This window comes from Haliotis rubra, unplaced genomic scaffold (genome assembly GCF_003918875.1).
Source record: "Haliotis rubra isolate DU_JTF1 unplaced genomic scaffold, ASM391887v1 Scf369, whole genome shotgun sequence".
NCBI classification, from domain to species: Eukaryota; Metazoa; Mollusca; class Gastropoda; order Lepetellida; family Haliotidae; genus Haliotis; species Haliotis rubra.
Window position 1 is genome coordinate 623,915 of NW_025767045.1, and position 25,397 is coordinate 649,311.

General features: G+C 40.3%; 2 protein-coding genes across 3 annotated transcripts; one reads left to right on the forward strand and one right to left on the reverse strand.

Annotated features, from left to right (window-relative positions):
* Nucleotides 1–895: 895 nt before the first annotated feature.
* LOC124285790 lies at nucleotides 896–12,821 on the forward strand. Its single transcript, XM_046722057.1, has 10 exons — nucleotides 896–976; nucleotides 3,066–3,183; nucleotides 3,636–3,709; nucleotides 6,404–6,470; nucleotides 7,114–7,189; nucleotides 8,002–8,070; nucleotides 9,789–9,860; nucleotides 10,732–10,876; nucleotides 12,062–12,149; nucleotides 12,681–12,821. The coding sequence occupies exons 2-10, from the start codon at nucleotides 3,093–3,095 to the stop codon at nucleotides 12,779–12,781; spliced, it is 783 nt and encodes a 260-aa protein (XP_046578013.1). The 5' UTR covers nucleotides 896–976; nucleotides 3,066–3,092; the 3' UTR covers nucleotides 12,782–12,821.
* Nucleotides 12,822–17,477: 4,656 nt separating this feature from the next.
* On the reverse strand, nucleotides 17,478–25,237 carry LOC124285791 (dolichol phosphate-mannose biosynthesis regulatory protein-like). Of its 2 annotated transcripts, none has more exons than XM_046722058.1 (5): nucleotides 25,168–25,237; nucleotides 23,490–23,518; nucleotides 23,257–23,346; nucleotides 19,776–19,878; nucleotides 17,478–17,577 (listed from the first exon to the last, which is right to left on the reverse strand). In XM_046722058.1, exons 2-5 carry the CDS (start codon nucleotides 23,490–23,492, stop codon nucleotides 17,519–17,521), a joined length of 255 nt encoding a protein of 84 aa, XP_046578014.1. In that variant the 5' UTR covers nucleotides 23,493–23,518; nucleotides 25,168–25,237; the 3' UTR covers nucleotides 17,478–17,518. The 2 variants fall into 2 exon arrangements, with proteins under 2 accessions (XP_046578014.1, XP_046578015.1); XM_046722059.1 differs by lacking the exon at nucleotides 25,168–25,237 and adding an exon at nucleotides 25,147–25,160.
* Between the last annotated feature and the right edge of the window lie 160 nt (nucleotides 25,238–25,397).

Genomic DNA, 25,397 nt, shown 5'->3' on the forward strand with positions numbered 1-25,397 from the left:
CTCGATAAGGTAGACCTTAGACACTTATCCGCGTCATTTTTTGTGGCCAATGCCAGATTCGTCTAGTGTACTTGTCAATGATCATGCATAAGACTGTCTCCTACAAAGAGAAATAGAAACTGCCTGACAAAAGTCATCAGGCAATGGCCAGATATCTGCAAACTCTTCCTTCAGAGTGTCTTCCACATCGTCGTTTGTCCAACATATTGTTTGATGTTTAACGCCACACTCAGCAATATTCCGGCCAGCCTGGTTCCCTGGGTCTGTTGCGCCTGCGCTACGCTCCGACAGTGTGTCAGACCCAGGGACCAGGGGGACCAGGCTGTATTCCAGCTATATGGCGGTTGTCTGTTAATCAGGGGTCCCATATTTTTGTGGATGGATGCCATAGCCATTGTAGTACTGTTAAGATATACAGTTTTGTTAGATAAAAATCCTCAAGATATTACGGCAAGTACGGATTGCTGAAGACCAATTCTAACTAGCTGGTTCTTCACGGGTCCATCAACATAGTCTATCACTTCGAATGAATGAATAATCTACGTCACTGTAGGCAGTCCTACATCATAATCACTGAATACCCGGGGTTCGATTTCCAACATGGGCACAATGTGTGGAGCCCATTTCTGATGTCCAGCACCGTGGTATTGTTGGAATATTTCTAAAGACGGCGTAAAACCAAACTCACTCGCTGAACTCACAGTTCCTGAACCGCATTGTTTTCCCTACTGCCTCCCTCATCTACCATCTCACTGGGGCTCCTTTTCAGTTTAAATGGTATTATTTGTTACTGACAAAATTATATGCATTCAAGGACTAGGCGTTAGTCTACATGAAAACCAAAGCATTAACTACCTTGCATGGATAAATCCTATTTCGGCTGTAAACCCATCTCAGTTTTAGAGAACCCCAAATGGCGGTAGATATGACATTTTGAATGTACACAGCAACACAGAACTCCAAAGAAGAATACATGGTATGTCACATGAAATAGAATAATACCTGTTTGTACGAGAATTCCCTCCATCTGTATGTGTACCCTTAAATAAGACCAATGAATCTTATGTTAGCATCGTAGATTTTTGTAACGCGTTCAATGTTCGACGAAGGGGTAGTTCAGCAAGCTAAACGTCGTGTTCCTGCCGTTTAGCTTGCTGAACTAGACGAAGGGGCCTAATTTTCGCGCACTGTCAGCGCCGACAACTCCACCAGCTGATAATCAGATTGCGAGTCTATTTCCATGAAACATGATGCACACAGTACTGAATGTTTAAGATAGAATAAGCAAATGTAGAATTAATGTTTTTATCTTGCATTAATCCCACAGACAGTCAAACCCTCTCTGCAACCGACCAGTTATCAATATCACATCTTTTTTCTATTTTAAAAAGTAGAGACCGAAAATTCCCATCAACTAATCGAACAGCACGAGATGTAATCAAGCTATTTGTTGCGTTATTTATAATCTCAGACATCATATTCACATCTTTTGTTCATTTACATCTTTTAGTGATCTTGTCTGATAAATATTTCTCCCCTTCTAATGACAAAAAGTAACTGTAAAATGAGCCCAGCAGTATTAGGAGGCTGGTGGACCCTGATGATAACTGCTCAATAGCCAGTTCAAGTATATCCTTATATCATTTGTTTTCTGACTCTAAAAATATTTTGTTACCTTGCTATTAAATAACATGAACAACTGTAAAATGGATTACTAATTTACAATACACAACTTTATCTTCAACACAAGCAGAGCTACAGATAACGTTTTGGGTCATTGAGTTATGTTCTTGCTTGTGTTCATCTCAATATTGGGTAGGGCTGGGATGATTCACCGATGCACCATTACATCACGATACATTGAAGTTTGATACAGCTATCGTATCGTCGACTGGTGTATCAATACAAAAAGATTCACGACTTTTTGTCAAAACAGTATTATCTTAAACATGTTAAAGTACTTATTTTAGAGAAAAATACGCAAGTATGATGGAGTTACTTGTTTGTTTATTACAATAGTGTTATAGTTATACACAAATACCTTGAAATAAATCATTTTAAATCTTAATACTGTGTCATTCTTTCAAGGTGTATGTATCGTGATGTGTATGTATCGTGTATCGTATCATAGTGTATCATCCCAGCCCTACATTTGGGTATCCTAACTTTTCCTTTAAGGAACCAAATATATTGTACTCACCTCACTCAAACTCAGGAAGTAAGGTCCTAGGATAACAATGCATGGATGAACAACTGCTTTATTGCTGTGAGAGTGATGTTGATAACAGTGTTAGAACCTACACCGAAACGTCGCACTCACAGCAATAAAGAAGTTGTTCATCCATATATTGTTATCCTTCCTTTCTGCCCCAACTTCTATATGCCTCTCAAAGAAGTCACTCAAACTCAATTGGGTATTAAGCCATTTTCCATTTATTTTAAAAATACATGTATAATAAAGTTTAATTGTTAGTGTTTGTTATTTATACATGTGTACATTATATGTATTTGATCTGTTATACGAGAAACGATAAGAAAGACTGCAAGCTGTGAAGTTCATGTCCTGAAATAGAACCTCTTAGTATACCACAGTTACTTTTATCTATTCACTGGTACGAAAGCTAAGATTTGACATTTTGTGTGTACGCTTGTAAGATCACATTTATCGAGTATTTACAAAAATTCAAACGTACTTGTACACAATAGATTAATAGGAATTGAGTTTTCACATAAATATTTGTGTAATTTACGCAGATACGCAGCTTATCTGTACCTCTGACACAAAGCATCATTTGAGAATTTTCGATGTCTGTGTGATGCAACACACCTCGTCCGAAAATCTATGATTTGATGATACTTCAATATTGTTTGTATGAAAATATGATTATTAGTAAAAAATGGTAATATATTATTATCTATATTGGTATAATGGTAGAATTAAGGGTGGTCTTAAATTTTAATGTAACAGTCATTATGAAACCATGGTGACATGGTCATGATTTGTGACTTACATTTATTATATTAGATTTAAGTTGAGCATTGCATCTTTAGTCTCCATTTTTCAGTGTTAACAGACAGATGAAGCTGGAACCATGAGTGGACAGAAAACTAAGACAAAGAGAAGATCCAGCTTCACAGCTAACAGAGTGTCCCTGCTCTCTCGGGATGTGTCATCAGCTAATGGTAAGCAGGGCTTGATTTAAGAGATGTTCACCTACTTGCACCAGGATAAAAAACTAGTTGCACCAGCCAAATTCCGGTTGGACTGCTTTAATTGCAAAATGTAATGAAAGAAACATGCTATTGAATTATTTATATGTTTTATTCAGAAGTTTACCCACTCAAAAATTGACTTGCACTTGGTGCAATTTAGATTAATAACTAGGTTGCACTTTGTAATATTTAGTTGCACCAGTGCAAGTAACAAAGCACTAAATCAAGCCCTGGTAAGGTACAGGACCTACCATACTGCTCTTATTTAGATGTGACAACTGCCAGAGACTAACAGATACACACAGTATTCTTTAGCTGCTATACAATTATTGAGAAGAATTAACTTTATACACTGTCTTGGCAAAGCCCCTCAGTTGAATATGCAGTTGAATCCTTTAACACAGTCAATATTGTTCTTACAGATTTACACAGAATGGTGGAAAAGGAATTGTCAAAAGAAGATCGACTAACAAAACTAACACGACTCTGTCTTCAGGTAAACTGTTAATCATATCGCTCGTGAAGCTGAAGACCCTTTTTCGATTCCACACATGGGTACAATGTGTGAAGGCCATTACTGGTGTCCCCCTCCAAGATTTTGCTGGAATAGTGCTAAAGCAGCGTAAAACTAAACTCACTCACTCACTCTTGGGATGCCAAGGCGTTACCATTGATAACAGAGTTGTGTCCCTTGCTTGACACCTTCTCTGTGGGTTTGTTATTCACCTAGATTTTTTATTCCCCGTCTCACGTTTAGTGTGAAGCGGGGGATATAGTATTAGGCTCCGTCAGTCTGTCCGTCCGTCCGTATGTATGAATTAGAATATCTTAAGAACAGTTCTCTAGATTCTTTTCATATTTGGTAACCTAGGTTCATCGCAGTATAAGAAAGGTCCAAGTCAGGTTTGGTGACCTTGACTTTCATTTCAAGGTCACAAGGGGACTTTAACATTTTACCTGCATGTTAAGCTATCTGAAGAACCATTTGATGGATTTTCTTCATACTCAATGCCGAACTTTATCTAGGGAAGGTGCAGGGCCCAGTCGATTTTGGTGACCTTCACATAATTTTCAACGTCATGGCGACACTTTGAAGATTTCATCATATAAACCTGCATGTTATGCTTGTCAGCGAGTTCCCTCAAGAACCATTCTATGGAGTTTCTTCATATTTGACACCAAGCTTCATCCAGGGAAGGCGCAGGGCCCAGTCGATTTTGGTGACCTTTACATCATTTTCAAGGTCACAGAGACACTTTGAAGATTTCAGCATGTTAAATTGCACGTTAAGATAGTCAGCAAGATATCGCAAAAAGATATTCACTGGATCTTCTTCATATTTGACACCAAGCTTCATCTAGGGAAGGCCCAGGGCCCAGTCAATTTTGGTGACCTTCACATAATTTTCAAGGTCACAGAGACACTTTGAAGATTTCAGCATGTTAAATTGCACGTTAAGATAGTCAGCAAGATATCGCAAAAGATATTCACTGGATCTTCTTCATATTTGACACCAAGCTTCATCCAGGGAAGGCGCAGGGCCCAGTCGATTTTGGTGACCTTTACATAATTTTCAAGGTCACAGAGACACTTTGAAGATTTCAGCATGTTAAATTGCACGTTAAGATAGTCAGCAAGATATCGCAAAAGATATTCACTGGATCTTCTTCGTATTTGACACCAAGCTTCATCTAGGGAAGGCCCAGGGCCCAGTCAATTTTGGTGACCTTCACATAATTTTCAGGGTCTTGGCGACACTTTGAAGATTTCAGCATGTTAACCTGAATTGTCAACAAGACATTTCAAGAACGGTTCACTGGATTTTCTTCATAGACTTTCAAGACTTCCCTTGAATGTTTTTCAATAAGCAATTTCTTTAGTACTGTTTTACATATTTCGTACACTATGACATTCATGCCAAGGTCAAAGTCAGTCTTGAAACTATGTGCGTGTTTGAACAACTAAAGAGCAAGATATCATGAGTGGTTGACTGGTCATGTTTTTGTTGACATTTAACTTCATCTTAAACTTTCATTACTTTATAAGTTTGATTTGATAAGTTGCGGCGGGGGATTATGTCACCTAAGTGACAATGCTTGTTCATTATTTGAACATGTTAGCATTTGATCCGTGTTGATATTCTTAAAGTAAGACAGATGAACAGAACAGCCATGTTAAAATGTTCGGGATATTACAGTTTCTTATGAACATGGTAAGTTTGAAGATTCATCCTTTTTATCCCTTACTTACAAGTGATAGAACAATTCCTTGTACTTTGAAAACAACCTTGACAATACTTTAAAGGATTTTGTGGTTTATGAACTGGTCATATCCTTCATGTAAAATGTCTTGAAACAAATATTCAGAAACTCACTAGTTTAGAATAGAAAATAGGTTCACATGAAGGCATTTATCTATGCCTCCTCAAAAACTGATCTTCATACCCAGTTCTGTTGTTATTTATTGTAACCATACTCACTCAGTCACTCACTCGATCCAGGACCGTTCTGTTGCCACAATGGGGTATTGGCCATTTGCAAAATATCGTCTTGTTACCTCATAGCATTCAGGTTTCCCAAAGTCAGGAATCCTTGCTGTAGCTGGTGTCACACACACTCTTTTGTTTCTTCCACCATTTAAACTCACTCTAGCTCTGGTTCAAATAAGAACACCCATGAAGATCCAGGTTAGAATTGGTCTTCAGTAACCCATGCTTGTCGTAAGAGGCGACTAACGGGATCGGGTGGTCAGGCTCGCAGACTTGATTGACACATGTCATCGTATAACAATTGCGTAGGTCCATGCTCATGCTGTTGATCACTGGATTGTCTGGTCCATACTTGATTATTTACAGACTGCCGCCATATAGCTGGAATATTGCTGTGTGCAGTGTAAAACAAAACTCACTCACTCTTTTATTGTAGCAGTAAAAAATCAAATTTAAGGTAAAACAATTTCCAAATTTCTCAGAATGTTCGCAGACTTGAAAATGAAAAACGTTTGGACAATTTCACCATAGTTTTCCAAATTTGCTAGCCGAAGACTCTTAGTTTGTAACTCAGATAAATGCCTGGTAAGAAGCCAGATGTACCAACGGGTCTTGTTTTTGTGAAATCAATAGTTTGTGTTTCTTAAGTTACCTTCAGTGTAGTGACTTACTGAAATGGTTATTGTTGTGTTATTATTTCAGTACACAGTAGATACTTTAGCAAAAGAGTTCAAAGGTGAAGACTGGTTTGACAAGTTCCGAGTTAACGGTTGGTATGGTTCATCTTTTACAACTTTCTTCATTTCCTGGATACTTCATTTCCTCATTCATCTGGGATGTCAGTTCATAACAAATTATCCTAAAAATGAAGGATAGTTTTGGAAATAAAAAATGTATATATACTGAATGTCTGGAGTGTTCCTTCTGGATTGGTAGGCAGTATGGTGTCACTGTACCAAGAAGACGACATTGAAGGTGATGGGTATTTTTCTGTAACAATTGACATTTGGCAATGTGATGGACGTACAAGAATGACATTGTAAACCAGTGAAGTGCTGGAGTGGTCAAAATGTGTAAAGCCCATTTTTGGTGACCCAAACTATGATATTGCTGGAATATTGCTAAGAGCAGTGAAAAACCACTTTCAGTCACTGACTCTCTTGACACTCAATCAAGCTCTTACTTCCTCATACATTATCTCTCTCTCTCACTCACTCACTCACTCACTCACTCACTCACTCACTCACTCACTCACTTCACACACATACACTCACACACAAACAGTACTTTTCCACCCACTCACCATCTCACTCACTTATTCAAATCACACAACTCACAATCTCACTCAAACACTCACTCGCGCACACAAACTCATTCACGCAAGCTCATTTACCCACTCACTCTGTCTGCAGCCGAGGAAGGCGGCAATGAGGTGATCTCCCGCCTCCAGGATGAGGATCTGTTCAAGCATGCCTGCTCCAGAAAACAGTGAGTATAGCAGCCTACCTACATGTAAGGATATTCTTTGTCCGATACAGGTCTTATATTCCCCCTGATTATGTTTCTCTGTTCGTAATACCAGTGCTCCGGGGTTCCACCAAAATGGTATTTTGATCCCTGAAACTACTATTTGCAACACTTTGGGGTTGGCATCTCTGGGCACCCCCATGTCGGTGTTCACGAATAGCGTCTGCCCCTCTGACAAATCCGGCAGATTCGCCAACGGTCCGACAGAAGTCTACAACCTGCCAGCCCTAGTGTCTGACTGTATATTTCACAATGACTTTGACTGAAGTTGTTATATGTGACATGTGACACTTGTTTGCTGCTCATAAATCTTATGTTTGTTAATAATTTCAATACCAATTATAAGAAATGTTCAATCTGAAATGTATGTTTAATTTTATTCTATGGGTCCTGTGAATTTTCAATTGGTCAGGCCGACATCTGAAACTTACAGGACCCAATGTCCTGTTACTTTGAAACACCATTCGTGAACACTGCCATGTGAGTTGAGGTAAAACCCTGGAGTAAGTGATTTCACTAGTGATACAACAGGGAGGTTTGGTGCAGGTGTCTAACACATGCTGCATGAAATCTGCAAGTTTCTTCTGTCACACAAAGAATGCACATGATATTGATCCAATGAGAAATTGAACAGATCTTTTCTATGTGTATGATTTTATGTCATTTAACTTGCAGGCAACTTCTGTCACACAAAGAATGCACATGATATTGATCCAATCAGAAATTGAACAGATCTTTTCTATGTGTATGATTTTATGTCATTTAACTTGCAGGCAACTTCCTAATCCTCTGAATGACAATTTTACTGCTAATATAGAAGCAATTGAACTTAACATGAACAGGTAAGTGTTTTACAATGTATTGTGCATAGGGCTGTGATGATTCTGTATTTGGTGAATTATACAGTTTTCTTTCATGAATTCATTATTTGTGGTTACTATAAGTGAACATTTAGCATAATTTTTGAGACATAGTGTTTCTTGCTTTGAACTTGTCTGTTATTTATCAAAGAGATAGATGGAAAATGGAATGTATAACGTCAATGCATAAGCGTAAGTTATGTCATTTTGCGAAAGGCCAGCGTCATAGGCCTCTATACCACAGCATTGTTAGAATGCATTTGCTTTACAAAATGAACACTGAATTGCTTCAAACTAATCAATTACATGACATGTTTGTTATTTGAATTCTTTGACAATAAACATTAAGTATTCATAAATAAATATTCATATTTGTTACCCTATATTTGTAATGTGTATGGTATTTGCTCCATAGTGTTTTCATTGTAGCCCTAATTGTCTCTGTATTGTGTCTTTAATGCTGAATTTTTATACATATCTAGATAGTATTGTAGCAAATGGCAATTCCTGAATATTTTCTACCAGTGTAAATCCGAGTTGGAATTTGTTTTCAGCAACCAATGATTGTCATTGGAGGCGACTAGCTGGATCAGGTGGTCAAGCTCGCTGACTTGGTTGACATGTGTCATTGTATCCCAATCATAGATCGATGCTCATGATGTTGATCAATGGATTGTCTGGTCCAGACTCAACTGTTTACAGACCACCACCATATAGCTGGAATATTGCTGACAGCGGCGTAAAACAACAAACCGTCACTAGACATAACAAATTGAAATCTGGTTACATCTGTTGGTGCTTATGTAATTAACATTTCATGAGGAAAAATGTTTGGAAGGCTAGTTCTGTCTGGTGCTCTTTGCTATGACCGAGGAAATTTAAGGTTATCCATTTAGGAGATAAACATCATGTGTTGGCGAATTTCCGGGTGTTATTGAGTATTTGAAGCACGGGAATTCATTTGGAACTGACGGCGTCAGCCGGAGGTTTCAAATGAAATATTCCCGTGCTTCAAATACTCAATAACACCCGAAATTCGCCAACACATGATGTTTATCGACATTGTAAACACAAAAGTAAACCGAAAGGTCCACACTCGTTTTTTGTGTCTGCTCTCATTGACATCGAGTACGGGTACAGCAGTGAAATGTCATCAGCCGGCCGTTTCGGCTGTCTCCCATGGTAGCATCTGGAACTGCTCATTTGTGACGTCATTCGGACTTTACGTCACAATATGATTTTAATGACGTCATCACAGCTGACGACGTAACAATACAATGGTGTGAGCGATGTTTGTATGTATTAATACGCAGAGAATCTCCGGGAATCAAATACCATTTGATCACGTTTTTCAACCAATCAGATTAAAGAACACAGTGACTTTTGGTTTACAATGTCAGTTGTACAGAGATGTATAAATTTGTTATACATTATATCCTGGTTATAATGCCACCGTTTGTCCAGGAGAAAATATGGCATTATATCCGGGTTAGCATTATAACCAGGTAGGACAGTTAGATGCTATTTGGCTTCAAATAACAAGTCATTACTTTGTTGATCATTCACAGGATGGTTTGTTTTACGGCATTGTTTATGCACTCAACAAGGTGATAGAGCTGTCTTCCATAATGTATATGTAAAGATGGGCCACCCGGACCTGAGTCAGTGTTTGTCCAGTGTGACACTTGTCTCTGTTACAGGTTGGAAGAGGAGAGTGTGAGGTGGGATGCCATGCTGGGGAAGTTGAAGATGGACAAGGAGGCCGCAGACAAGTATGTGTATGTAAAGTTGGGTAGGGGGACTTGAAAGTGGAGTAACAGGCAACAGACATCGTGTAGACTCACCTAGGAGAGAGTGGGGGTGGGGAGGGGAACAACTGGTGAGTTGAAAGTAGAGAAGTATTTGTGCCTACCAGGGAGAAGAGGAGGGGTTGGAACACTGTGTTGGGGGGCTTTAAGATGGACACGTAGGCCAGAGACAAGAAAGAACAGTGAAACCTGTCTAAACTGGCACTCCATGGGACTGAAATAAAATGCCGGTTTAGACAGGGTGCCGGATTAGACAGTGACGATCATTTTCCAACATGGCTGCCATTTACTCTAGTCAGTCTCTCAATCTAGCATGCCAAGAAGAGTGTATTGGATTAAGGGACCTTGATTGGACTGCTCATACCCATGCCAGCTTAGAGCGTTTGATTCATCGTGCAATCACTACTTCCTGATTATCTAGCGTGCCAAAAGGATTAATTAGTGTATTGGATTATGGGACCTTAATTGGACTGCTCATACCCATGCTGGTTTAGACAGTGTTAATTACAGTTAAAATTGCTTGTTAGGACCGGAAAGTCATGCCAGAATACGGAATAGACAGGTGCCGGATTAGACAATGTTTTGATGATCATAATATCGTTGTAAAATAGGCCTACCAAAATTTTATGCTATTTTTGACAGTGTGCCGGATTTGACAGGTGCCGGTGTTGGCAGGTTTCACTGTTATAATTGTTTTTGTGTAAGCTCATCCCACATAATGACTGTAAGGTGTGTTGTAGAAGTTCAGTTTTGTCATTTTGCTGTTTCAATGGCTTATTGCATTCTTGGTGTTCTTGGTTTGTATTTTATGTATTTCTTATCGGATGTTTGCCAGGAAAAATGAAAACCTTGAGCTGAAGGCAGCATCCATGTCTGAGGATGTGAAGACACAAGCTATGGGCAGCTACATGAAACCAAGCCCAGACTACCAGGATCTGATACAGTCCACTCAGATGAGCCTCAACAAGTGTGCCCTTCAGGTGGGAACATGTCCCGTCTGCCCAGGGTGTTGTCTCCCTTTGGGGAGTCTGGTTGAGAATAGGTCTGCTCTCAATACGTGTTGTTCCCATAGTGTGGAGTATGGTTTAAAGTGTCACCTCTACAGTATATGTTGTTCCTGCAGTGTGGAGCCCAGTTTATGAAGGGCCTCCTGAACACAATACACTGTCTATCTATATCCAATCCAGTTTTTAAAGGGTCTTCTTTACAGAATTTACTGTGTATCTGTATGATGTCCAGTTTAAGAAAAAGGTATCTGTGCACAATATGCTATCTATCTGTGTGGAGTCAAGGTTAGAATAGGTCCACTCTACACTCTTACACTGGGGTTATAATCATTCCCCTCAATGTATGGGGAGTCTGGGGTTAAAATCGGTCCCTTCAACATATGGGGAGTCTGGGGTTAAAATCATTCCCTTCAACATAAGGGGAATCTGAGGTTAAAATTGGTCCCTTCAATGTATGGTGAATCTGGGGTTAAAATTTGTCCCTTCAATGTATGGGGAGTCGGGGGTTAAAATCGGTCCCCTCAATGTATGGGGAGTCTGGGGTTAAAATCATTCCCTTCAACATACGGGGAGTCTGAGGTTAAAATCGGTCCCCTCAATGTATGGGGAGTCTGGGGTTACAATCGGTCCCCTCAATGCATGGGGAGTCTTCAATGTATGGGGAGTCTGGGGTTAAAATCGGTCCCCTCAACGTATGGGGAGTCTGGGGTTAAAATCGGTCCCCTCAATGTATGGGGAGTCTGGGGTTAAAATCGGTCCCCTCAATGTATGGGGAGTCTGGGGTTAAAATCGGTCCCCTCAATGTATGGGGAGTCTGGGGTTAAATCAGTCCCCTCAATCTGGGATTAAAAATCGGTCCCCTCAATGTATGGGGAGTCTGGGGTTAAAATCGGTCCCCTCAATGTATGGGGAGTCTGGGGTTAAAATCGGTCCCCTCAATGTATGGGGAGTCTGGGATTAAATCGGGGAAAAGAGAGATGACAACAGGGACTGTATGGTTAGACTTTGTGACCAATTGGCTGAATTAGTTGACAGCAGACTGAGAGCCTGTTACACCACTGATCTGGACATAAACTCAGAATGTTAAATACTACTTTCCTAATTATGATTGATACATGACTAACGACATGGAAGTAATCCCAGCTAGTTGTGTTTCAGATGGAGGTCTACTGTAAGAATGTTCACCTGCTGGAGAGAGCCAACAAGATGGCTGATGCTGTGGAGGAAAAACAAACACAACTCTTATGTAAGCTATTCAATAATTAGCTTCAATAGATTCTGAATAGCGATTGGGGTGGTGGGGTAGCCTAGTGGTTAAGGCGTTCGCTCGTCACGCCAAAGACCCCGGTTCGATTCCCCACATGGGTACAATGTGTTAAGCCCATTTCTGGTGTCCCCACGCCGTGATATTGCTGGAATATTGCTAAAAGCGGTGTAAAACCAAACTCACGCACTCACTGAATAGCGATTACTGCAAATTGTGTGCACTGGATGTTTTTTCATTTATACCTAAAATAGCCCAAAATAACATTGAAGTTTTACATATAATCAACTCAACAATAGTGATTTCATCACATCACATTTACACAATCAGTGACACAGGCACAATAATGCAGCATAAACCTCACCCACTCTAGTATTAGCCAATCAAGGAACAGGTAAAAGCTTGTAGGCGTGGCCTTTTCAAAATAGGCTAATGGATACATAAAGAAGTAAATGTGATTGGTTTTGATTGACCTGTTTGATTGTTTTTGACTGACCTCTGTGATTGTTTCAGACAAGGAATCCTTCAAGGGTCTGAATACCCAGAACTCCATGCAGCAGATCTCCAACCTCGTCTCTCTCCCATCACCCACCAAGCTGATGAAACATGCCTGATTGTACATTTCCTTGTGTATAAAAAAACTGTACATAGATACCAGCTTGTTGTCAGTGCTCTCAAATCTTTAAGAGGAGTTGAGCATGATCTTGAAAAAGGGTTTAAGATGGAGCATCACCTTGAAAATGGGATCAGGATGGAGTGTCATCTTGAAAAAGTAGCCATTTCTTTGAGAGGCATTTTAGAAGTTTGAAAGATGAAAGGAAACCAAATTCTGTGGAAAATCAACTTCTTTATTGCAATGGGTGTGACATTTCGGTTTAGGTACTAAAGGGATATGACCACCTGCTTGATAATGGATTTAGTACCTACACAGAAATGTCACACTCTTTGCAATAAAGAAGTTGAGTAGCCATAGAACTTGGTAAAAAAATCAAATGTTGCCATGTCTGTAAAAAAGGTTTCACATGGAATGGTGTCATGTAACAGGGTTTACAATGGTGGATTGTCTTGAAAAGGAGTGAGATGCAGTGTTCTCATGAAAAGTGTGATGTCATACAGTGGACATTGACTGAGTTACAAATATTTTATATATACATGATAGGTAGTACAAATGGATTATACCCATGAAAATGTACCCTGATGTATTTGAAAATGCCCCAAGAAGATTCCTGGTAGATTAGTTCCCAAGCAACCTATGTTGCTCAGCTGATAGTGTGTCAATGTGGATCACTGCTCACACTAGTCACTGGATTATCTGGTCCTCAGTTAATTACAGGCCACTGTCATATTACTGCAGTATTGCTGGGTGAAGCATCAAACAAGAAGAACTCGTCTCCTCGCTGCACTGATTGGCCTGAACTGTATATCAGGTCATGATGGCCTAGCGTGTGGGGAAAAATGAGTCTGGCCATTGTATAAATGATCATCGGTGGGCATTTAACAAGAGAGGCCTGTAGTCTGACCATTGTATCAATGATCATCAGTGGGCATTTAACAAGAGAGGCCTGTAGTCTGGCCATTGTATAAATGATCATCGGTCGGGCATTTAACAAGAGAAGCCTGTAGTCTGGCTGTTGTATCAATGATCATCAGTGGGCACTTAACAAGAGAGGCCTGTAGTCTGGCTGTTGTATCAATGATCATCAGTGGGCATTTAACAAGAGAGGCCTGTAGTCTGGCCATTGTATAAATGATCATCGGTCGGCATTTAACAAGAGAAGCCTGTAGTCTGGCTGTTGTATCAATGATCATCAGTGGGCACTTAACAAGAGAGGCCTGTAGTCTGGCTGTTGTATCAATGATCATCAGTGGGCACTTAACAAGAGAGGCCTGTAGTCTGACCATTGTATCAATGATCATCAGTGGGCATTTAACAAGAGAGGCCTGTAGTCTGGCCATTGTATAAATGATCATCGGTCGGCATTTAACAAGAGAAGCCTGTAGTCTGGCTGTTGTATCAATGATCATCAGTGGGCACTTAACAAGAGAGGCCTGTAGTCTGGCTGTTGTATCAATGATCATCAGTGGGCACTTAACAAGAGAGGCCTGTAGTCTGGCCATTGTATAAATGATCATCGGTCGGCATTTAACAAGAGAATCCTGTAGTCTGACCATTGTATCAATGACCATCGGTGGGCATTTAACAAGAGAAGCCAGTAGTCTGGCTGTTGTATCAATGATCATCAGTGGGCACTTAACAAGAGAAGCCTGTAGTCTGACCATTGTATAAATGATCATCAGTGGGCATTTAACAAGAGAGGCCTGTAGTCTGGCTGTTGTATCAATGATCATCGGTGGGCATTTAACAAGAGAGGCCTGTAGTCTGACCATTGTATCAATGATCATCGGTGGGCATTTAACAAGAGAGGCCTGTAGTCTGGCTGTTGTATCAATGATCATCGGTGGGCATTTAACAAGAGAGGCCTGTAGTCTGGCTGTTGTATCAATGATCATCAGTGGGCATTTAACAAGAGAAGCCTGTAGTCTGGCTGTTGTATCAATGATCATCGGTGGGCACTTAACAAGAGAAGCCAGTAGTCTGACCATTGTATCAATGATCCATCGAGGTCTGGGCATTTAACAATAGAAGGCCTGTAGTCTGGCTGACCATTGTATCAATTGATCATCAGTGGGCATTTAACAAGAGAGGCCTGTAGTCTGACCATTGTATCAATGATCATCAGTGGGCATTTAACAAGAGAAGCCTGTAGTCTGGCTGTTGTATCAATGATCATCGGTGGGCATTTAACAAGAGAGGCCTGTAGTCTGACCATTGTATCAATGACCATCGGTGGGCATTTAACAATAGAAGCCTGTAGTCTGACCATTGTATCAATGATCATCGGTGGGCATTTAACAAGAGAAGCTGTAGTCTGACCCATTGTATCAATGATCATCGGTGGGCATTTAACAAGAGAAGCCTGTAGTCTGACCATTGTATCAATGATCATCAGTGGGCATTTAACAAGAGAGGCCTGTAGTCTGACCATTGTATCAATGATCATCGGTGGGCATTTAACAAGAGAGGCCTGTAGTCTGACCATTGTATCAATGATCATCGGTGGGCATTTAACAAGAGAGGCCTGTAGTCTGACCATTGTATCAATGATCATCGGTGGGCATTTAACAAGAGAAGCCTGTAGTCTGACCATTGTATCAATGATCATCGGTGGGCATTTAACAAGAGAAGCCTGTAGTCTGACCATTGTATCAATGATCATCAGTGGGCATTTAACAAGAGAAGCCTGTAGTCTGACCATTGTATCAACGAATGTAGTCTGATCATCAACGTGGGCATTTAACAAGAGAAGCCTGTAGTCTGACCATTGTATCAATGATCATCGGTGGGCATTTAACAAGAGAAGCCTGTAGTCTTGTATCAATGATCATCGATGGGCATTTAACAAGAGAAGCCTGTAGTCTGGCTCCATTGTATCAATGATCATCGGTGGGCATTTAACAAGAGAAGCTTAGTCTGACCATTGTATCAATGATCATCGGTAGAGAAGCCAGTAGTCTGGACTGTTGTATCAATGATCATCAGTGGGCACTTAACAAAGGAAGCCTGTAGTCCGACCATTGTATCAATGATCATCGGTGGGCATTTAACAAGAGAAGCCAGTAGTCTGGCTGTTGTATCAATGATCATCGGTGGGCATTTAACAAGAGAAGCCTGTAGTCTGACCATTGTATCAATGATCATCATCAGTGGGCACTTTAACAAGAGAAGCCAGTAGTCTGACCATTGTATCAATGATCATCAAGTGGGCACTTAACAAGAGGAAGCCCTGTAGTCAATGATCAGTGGGCTGGCTGTAGTCTGGCTGCAGCATAAATGATCATCAGTGGGCACTTTAACAGAGCCTGTAGTCTGACCATTGTATAAATGATCATCGGTGGGCATAACAAGGGAAGCCAGTAGTCTGGCTGTTGTATAAATCGGTCATCAAGGTGTCTGGCACTTTGTAAAATGAAGCCTGTAGTCTGGCTGTTGTATAAATGATCATCAAGAGAAGCCTGTAGTCTGGCTGTTGTATAAATGATCATCAGTGGGCACTTAACAACATCGATTGGGCTTTAACAAGAGAAGCCTGTAGTCTGGAAGCCTGTAGTCTGGCTGTTGTATAAATGATCATCGGTGGGCACTTAACAAGAGAAGCCTGTAGTCTGGCTGTTGTATAAATGATCATCAGTGGGCACTTAACAAGGGAAGCCAGTAGTCTGGCTGTTGTATAAATGATCATCAGTGGGCACTTAACAAGAGAAGCCTGTAGTCTGGCTGTTGTATAAATGATCATCAGTGGGCACTTACCATTGTATACATGATCATCAGTGGGCGCTTAACAAGAGAAGCCTGTAGTCTGGCTGTTGTATCAATGATCATCAGTGGGCACTTAACAAGAGAAGCCTGTAGTCTGGCGATTGTATAAATGATCATCAGTGGGCACTTAACAAGGGAAGCCAGTAGTCTGGCTGTTGTATAAATGATCATCAGTGGGCACTTAACAAGAGAAGCCAGTAGTCTGGCTGTTGTATAAATGATCATCAGTGGGCACTTAACATGGGAAGCCAGTAGTCTGGCTGTTGTATAAATGATTATCAGATGTATGGAAATCATCCAACATAATCTTCACGTCCCGTGAATGTTGGCCTCACTTCATGTATCTATTATGGTGTATGGAAGTAACATGGATTACAAGATCTTGTTTGTTGTTTAACACCGCTTCGCAATATTCCAGCGATATGATGGCAGTCTGTAAACATTAGAGTCTGGATTGGAAAATCCATTGACTGATAATTTGAGCAATGATATATTTCATTAGGGTATGATACAGTCTAGAAAGCCACCATCTGATCTCTTACAATCAACAATACCCATGAAGATCCAGGTTAGAATTGGTCTTCAGTTTCCCATGCTTGTCATAAGAGGCGACTAACATGATCAGGTGGTCAGACTTGCTGACTTTGTTGACACATCATTGTAATTGTATCCCATCTGTGTAGATCAAGGCTCATCATGATGATCACTGAATTGTTTGATCCAGAAGCGATTACTTGCCACCTTCGTATAGCTGGAATATTGCTGAGTGCGATGTTAAACAACCAACAAACAATCAGCAAAGGATGCTGGGAACTGATACATTCTGTAATCCCCACGAGAAGGATTAGGATGCAACGTACACCAGACCGGCCCCGGCGGTGACGAACACCCACACCATGGGGTGGATCCAAAGAATATGACAATGAGAAATATGGCATAACAAGAACTTTTATTACAAAACAATATTATAGGATCAACTTTTCTTGACTTTCTTGGCATTCTTCTTTATTGTTACGATCACCATAAATAAACCTGAAAGGAGAAAAGAAACCATTATGACAAAGGTATTTTTGTTAACATCTTGGAGAGAAAGATTATTGTAGTACACACAGATGGAAATTTCAATCTCATTTCCTTTTGGTGCATACATGATGACAAACGTATTTATGCTAACATCTCAGACATACTGAGAAAACAGCAGTGTTGCAGAATAATAGTTAATCTACATTATTGTTAAATCAAAAGTTCTTCATGTCAACAATAACAAAGTATGCCACTGGGTGGGTGAGTGAATGAGTATGGTTTTACTCCGCTTTTAGCAATATTCCTGCAATATCATGGCAGGGGACACCAGAAATGGGCTTCACACAATGTACCCATGTGGGGAATTGAACACAGGTTTTTGGCGTGACGAGCGAATGTTTTAACCATTAGGCTCCCCCATTCGCCCCGCCACTGGGTGACTGGGTGAAGTAATACATAGAGAATACTACACGAGGTCTCATTACATCTGAAACGAGTGTCCTTCCTATGGTATCTGACTGAGTGAAAGCGAAGTCAGAAACCATAGGAAGGTCACGAGTTTCGTATAATTCGTATGTAATGAGACCGAGTGTGGTATTTTATTTATTACCCACGTCTTACATGCATTAAATTGACAAAATAGCGTATTTTTGTTATTGTTATGGTTTCAAACCGAAACTGGTTTCATAAAGAGGTTGCGGAAGAATTTTGTTCTGTAGTATATTTTTGCATGACGTCACACTGTATTGACGTCACCATGCCATTCTTGTCTGTCCCCTTGGTAACTGATATCACGATGCATGTCAGTTGTCATCGCCTCGTACAGCCTCCTACCATAAACTACTCTGAAGCACCCCGTTTCTTGGTTTGCAACTGCTTCACTCAGCTAACATCACTGGTGGAAACATTGCGTTTATGTTTTTCGAGGGATATAATGTCTCAGTTCGACTCACAATTAAACAGCGACACGGCCATGTTCGCAATGTTTACATTCCCACAATGCATTTAAGTTGTAGAATGAATGAATTCACGTGTTTGTTATGAATGAACAAGTAGTTCTGTCACAACGTGATCTAATTGAGAGGTCATCGGTTATCCAATCAAATCGTTAGAATCTCAGGTCAAGTCGTTACGACACAGGTCAACGCGATACGACACTCGTTGTGACGTACGAGATTAGTATGCAACTACTCATACGTTGACCACGTGGGTAATAAATGGAGATATAAAAGCGTCTGCATATCTTTGGGATTCATGCTTCACTTTACAACAGTCACTGATTACTTTCCTCAGTAGATGATATCTCACTCACTCACACAAAGACGTAGTTCCAAGTAAAAACACTCTCTTAAAAATATTCCTAAATATTTGATACAAGTGACAATGAAATTGAATTGAATTCATAAAGGCACATGGTTCGATTCACTGAATAGACAAAATTGCAACAGGACTGGTATATATGTCATACCAGTTTAACCCTTTTTAAATAAGGAACCATTTATAAAAAAATATCAAGGAGGATGGTGATTGTAAAGAAAAGGGGATGGGGTGGGATTGTCACCCATTTTTGTACACATGTACTAGGGGGGTCAGCATTTATGTACATGAAATATTTAAAATACTATGATTAAAAATTACGGGAAGGGTGTGTGTGTGTTGCGTGCATGGGCATTGATTTTGTACACAACATCTTGAAGGGGTTTATCCCCCTCCCAGCCCAGTCTCTCTCTCTCTCCTCCTTCCTTTCTCCCCCCCCATCTCCACAGCACCCAAAACATGAGGACTAACATGATCAGGTTGTTATGTGTAGGACAGATGTTGGCATCCTATGGTCTTTATATCACAGATGCTTCTTGTACAATCACAGGTTATAACAAGAACTGATTATCTACATGTTGCAAAGGTATGGAATAAGTAGGCTGTGGCATAAAACAACCTTCACTCACTCATATTACTTTTGTCTCCTTAAAGAAGAGATCCTCCTGCTGGTGGTACCCAAGAATACGTTGTGAGAGGGTGTACCACGTTTTACTCTACTTACAGCAATTCTCCAGCCTCATCCCAGCATGGGTCACCAGAAGAGGCTTCACATATAATGCCTTTCTGGGGAATTAAACCCAGGTTTTACAGAGATTAAAAAGCACTTTAAGCTCTTGTCTACTCCCCCATCTGAGATCAAAGATATGCTGAAAATCAGAACTCCTTACCAATCAAAACTAAGGCCAGTACTCCAGCAATGAGAGGAACAGCGATGGCGTAGAATCTGTCTGGGAAGAACTGGTGAAGCCACTGATCTGGCTCTACAAAGGGCTGGACAAAAACAAAACAGGATGAAATTAACTTAAAACTGAAAAGAAATGAAATACACCTGATAAGTGACAACATGGTATATAAAATATATTGCTTTAAGCTTGAATGTTGTACAGTAGAAGTGGTGTAATGTGTATTGGAACTACTCTGATTTTGGAAGATTGAAAAGGGAGCAGAAAACAAAATGTGTAGTTATATACTCCGAGGCAAAACTTATTGTGACATAAGTGTTTTATTGGTCATCTTGTGAATGATGTTTTGGGTTTGAGTGAGTGAGTGAGTTTAATTTTACGCCGCACTCCACAATATTCCAGCTATATGGTGGCGGTCTGTAAATAATTGAGTCTGGACCAGACAATCCAGTGATCAACAACCTGACCACCCTCGCTTCTTACGACAAACATGGGTTACTGAAAGATCAATTCTAACCCAGATCTTCATGGGTTTTTGGATTTGAACCAGAGGTAGAGTGTATTTAAATGGTGGATGAAACACCAGAACGTGACACCAGCTACAGCAAGGACTGACTGACTGACTGACTGAGTTTAGTTTTAGGCAACAAATGGCCTTTATCCCAATATTTGCAACAGCAATATCCTGGGTGAAGATGGTTTTACACCAGAAATGGGCTTCACACAATGTACCCATGTGGGGAATCGAACCCAAGTCTTTGGTGTGACGAGTGAACGCTTTAACCACTGAGTACCCCATTGCACAGAACGGCCCTGGAATAATGTTTCAACATGATAATGCCAGACCATATGTAGCTCAGATTGTACAGCAGTATCTGATTCTTTCTCAGAAGAAGTCCTCCTTGGGGTACATATAAGCATTTAAATGTCCATTTTAAATCCTACGACAGTTGTAACTATATTTTTTAATAAAATATTTACAAAACAAAAAACTCGTTTTGTCTTGTGAGACCACCCCTACAGGGCCCCACCGGACCCCCCTACAGCCAAGAGCAGGTAACTCTCGCCGTCTACCTCGTACCTCACTTTTCATGCTGTCGTTCTGTTGAATAGACGTGCGTGGTGATAATGCCAGACCATATGTAGCTCAGATTGTACAGCAGTATCTGACATTTTTGTTGCTGTTTAACGCCGGACTCGGCAAAATTTCAGAGATTCCATCTTAATGAGAACCTTGTTGACGTGTTACCATAGCCTGCTGATGATCTATGAATATTATGACTCATTGAATGTGGGGATTCGAACCGGATCTTGCGTGGACGAGCCAACATAGACTACCCTTCCACCCCCTGAACATATCTACAATGAAATGGAGCAACATTTAGGATGTCATCCGAATCTTCTAAACATGTTGCAGAAACTTTGCCATTTCCTTCCTCGAATATGAAATGATCTTCCCAAGAACTTTCATTGACTTTTAGAGGCTTCAAAGTTCAATGAGGCGAAGGTGCCAGGCCTGCATTAATCCACTTGCTACTGACCGTGTGAAGTTGCTGGTGAACCCCCATTTTTGCGTTGTGGTTCATTAGCACATGCCAGGAGTGCTGTTCCTATAGACTGTTACCTTGAGGCACTTGTCTTTCCATGTAATGACATTTCATTCACGGAAGTATATGTTTACCACAGATTCTGTTGGTTGTTTGTGTGTCACAATAACTTTGTGTATATATATAGTGACAATCCTTTAATCTTCTTAGTATTGCACTGTGACTGATCAGTAAGTTTTGCACAGATGTGGTTCATATATCATATACTATTCACACTTTGCTAAGGATCAAATCATGGATTCAACAGAAAACTATGATGTGGGGTCAAATTTGGTTTAAATATCTAAGCTTATTGTTAGCATGTATGCTAGGTTTCAGTATGTCATTGCATCTTGTTGATTCAATCCCTGCTATTGACATGTGTTGTTTATTTGTCAATGACGCGTTCCATGATTTGCAAAATGGTTGATTGGTGCCATGAAAACCATTTTTATGGTTACTCATGTATCAAGTGCACATGGTTAGATTAAAGTGGCTGTTCGCCTAAAGAGGGGTTACCATATCATTATTTATCATTTTAAATGGATACAGTTTCAAATTATAAATCTACTTTTAAGTAAAGTTGTGAATTTTAGTGATCCTTATCAAAGTGTGAGTAGTATATACAGTACAACCAGAAATTATTGAGAATTTAAAGATTGTAATTTTTAAACAATTTTCACTCATTACTCACGTATTAAATGTGAATATTAGCAGAACATAACTCCAGATTCAAAGACAGGGGAACAGTTAGTATTTTGTCAAGTCACCATGGGCAGCAATGCAGGCTTCAATGCGGCGGGGCATACTACTGATCAAAGAAGTTAGAAAAATCCAACAATTTCCATAGAACATGTGAGCAGATGGAAGTAAATGTCCCTCGAGAATATCTGTGTACCGCTCACTGTTCATATTCCCTTCAAATACACAGAGGGGCGTTGCCCCTAACACAGGGGCTTGTAACGCTAAAAACTGCCATCAAGGTATATACTGTCACTAACGGGGTCTTTTATATAGTACTAAGACCCCGTTAGTGACAGTATATACCTTGATGGCAGTTTTTAGCGTTACAAGCCCCTGTGGCCCCTAACACAGATATGCCACCCCACACGTTAAATTTCGGACTGTACTTTGGGCGCTGATACAAAGGTTTTTCAGTTTGTTTGGTCCAGAATTTCAGTGTATTAGGAAACAGCCACACAGAACTTTCATCTGAGAAAATCACATTGTCCCAGTTAAAATTTCTATGCTGTAAGCACCAGTTCAACCTTCGCTCCTTTTGTTCAGGTTTCATGATCGGTGATGGAATTCCTCGACTTTTCTGCCAACCCATTGCATGCAGCTCAGTTCTAATTGTCTCCTTACAGACAGCCACAGTTCCTCTATCAATCATATCCAGCCTTAAGTTTTCTAAACTCCTTCGTTTGTTTTAGAAACAAGAATACCAAGCCGCCTCCTGTCACCGACAGTCAATTTTCTGGGCCTACCTGCGCTTCCCTGGTGCTCAATGCCATATCCATTTGCAATATTTTTCAAAACACGATACACAGTAGACAAAGGGATGCCTGTTCTACTTGAAATCACTTTAGCTGATCTGATGTCCTTGTTATAATACTCTAAAATCAACTTCCTCTTCTCTAAATCATCCATACTGAGGATCACTGAAAATGTCGTCTGCTAGCAAGTAAACAAAGGGGGTAACTCTTCACAAACTAATGAAAAGGGATTAACGAAGTTGTCTCTCTTGAATGAAACCAAGCACTTGATAGCTGGTCAAGGTTGTTTATACTAGAAATCCAATTAAACATATTCCTAAAATTCTCAATAATTTCTGGTCATACTATATATGTATCAAATAAGGTCACTTCCTTTCCACTTACCAACACTATGACCCACAGTGTGTAGTAGGAGAAGATGAAGCCTGCAAGGCCAACCATTCCCATCCCTGCAACCTGATCGGCTCCTGTAGCCTGCAGCATCAACATAACTCAACATCATTGTCTGACAACACCGACTGCAGCAAACTCCTGCTTACATATTCAAAGTACAGAACTGAGAATTCCCAATAAATTTTGAAAGATAAAAGTGATGAATATAAATATCTAATACTTACCATTGTGGTGTCCTCGATGGCAGATCTATCTGTAAAGACAACATCAATCAGCTGTATCTCATATTTTAAGAAAGGCCAATAACAAGCCCATAGATGTAAGTCACCATGGTAACTCATCTACTGTGAAACATGTAAATGTGATTCCACACATGGTGCTGTCTCACTAAATGGTTCATTTTCATATGCGTGGCATAAGCCGATGTGTCAAAGCTAAAGGGGTAGCCTACTGATTAAAGTATTCGCCCGTCATGCCAAAAACCCACGTTTATTCACCACATATGTACAATGTGTGAAGCCTATTTCTGGTGTGCCCTGCCGGGATATTGTGGGAATATTGCTATAAAAAGCGGTGTGACACTTAACTCAAAGTTAAAAAATGTTTAGGTAGTCTAGAAATGGAATTCGTAAGTCTAGGCAGTGATTAGTTTCGTGCAATGTGAACAGACTTGTCCTGGCTCCATTGACTTACATTGTCACACTAGGGTACATTTGTGCATTCCAATTTGGATAGGATTGTCCAAGTGCCGTGATGCTGACATACAGTCAAGACATGAGGCAAGGTCATATCTTGCCTGTAGTGACACATGGTGCAGGGGTGGAAGTAAGTTAGTAACCCATTGCCCGACATCCCAGTCCAGAGTTTTGGCTAGAGTGCACTTTACCGTGAGCAGCCCTCGCTGCGGGTCAATTATCGCACTATAGCGCTGTCTCCAGTGCTGTCTCACTATATCACGCGGTAAGTGCTCCTTCTCCCTTCACTTGCCAGTCAACCAACCTGAGGGTTCCGATCCTTAGGGAGCTGACACATCTTTAGAGTCAAACAACCCTTTACAATCCCTAGGGTTAGGGTATAGCACCCTTTACGATCCTTAGGGTTAGGGTGAGTGAGTGAGTGAGTTTAGTTTTACGCCGCACTCAGCAATATTCCTGCGGTCTGTAAATAATCGAGTCTGGACCAGACAATCCAGTGATCAACAACATGAGCATCAATCTGCGCAATTGGGAACCGATGACGTGTGTCAACCAAGTCAGCGAGCCTGACCACCCGATCCCGTTAGTCGCCTCTTACGACAAGCATAGTCGCCCTTTGTGGCAAGCATGGGTTGCTGAAGACCTATTCTACCCTGGATCTTCACGGGTCCTTAGGGTTAGGGAACCTTTACAATCCTTAGGTTTAGGGTTAGGGTATGGCACCCTTCACCTGCTCCTTGCAAGCAAATTTGTATGTCACGCTGTACCGGTGTCCAGTTGACTTTCTATTGTTAATTATGTTGCGTATTTAAAAAAAACCCAAGAAATTCTGCCGGTATAGTTGAAAAATTATCAGGGCAACTGATTTTACATGTGCCACTGTACCGGAGTACACTTGAAATTTTAAGTTATTTTCACCCCTGTTGGTGGCTCTCGGTTAGATTAGGATATACTTCATTTTTCAGTTGCAAATACTTGTACAAAATTTTCTTAAAACGTCTTCCTGAACAGCTGAAGAACACGGTCTGGTGATCGATTTCATCAGAACGTCTAACCACTGAGTTTTAGCATTTATGCCGATATACACAGACAGATTTTCCTATTGCAATACACATACTGTCAACTCGACTTGGCAACTGAATATTAATCCTTTTCTAATAAACAGGAAATAATGAATTCTAATTACTGTGTTCGTTTACGTGTTTACCTGAATTCACAATTTTCGGAAACGGAAACGTGGACCCGGAAGTTGTCTTGTACTATTAGGCACCAAACTAGTTTCAATACAGCGGTGCAAGGAACACATTATTTTCAACTTTGTCGGAAATTATTCTTAATTTTATAACAGATAAATAGTAATGTGAACAATGTATAAGTTCTTTTAAGTTACTTAATAAATCAAGTGTACTAAAATTTTAATATATAAATACACTGACA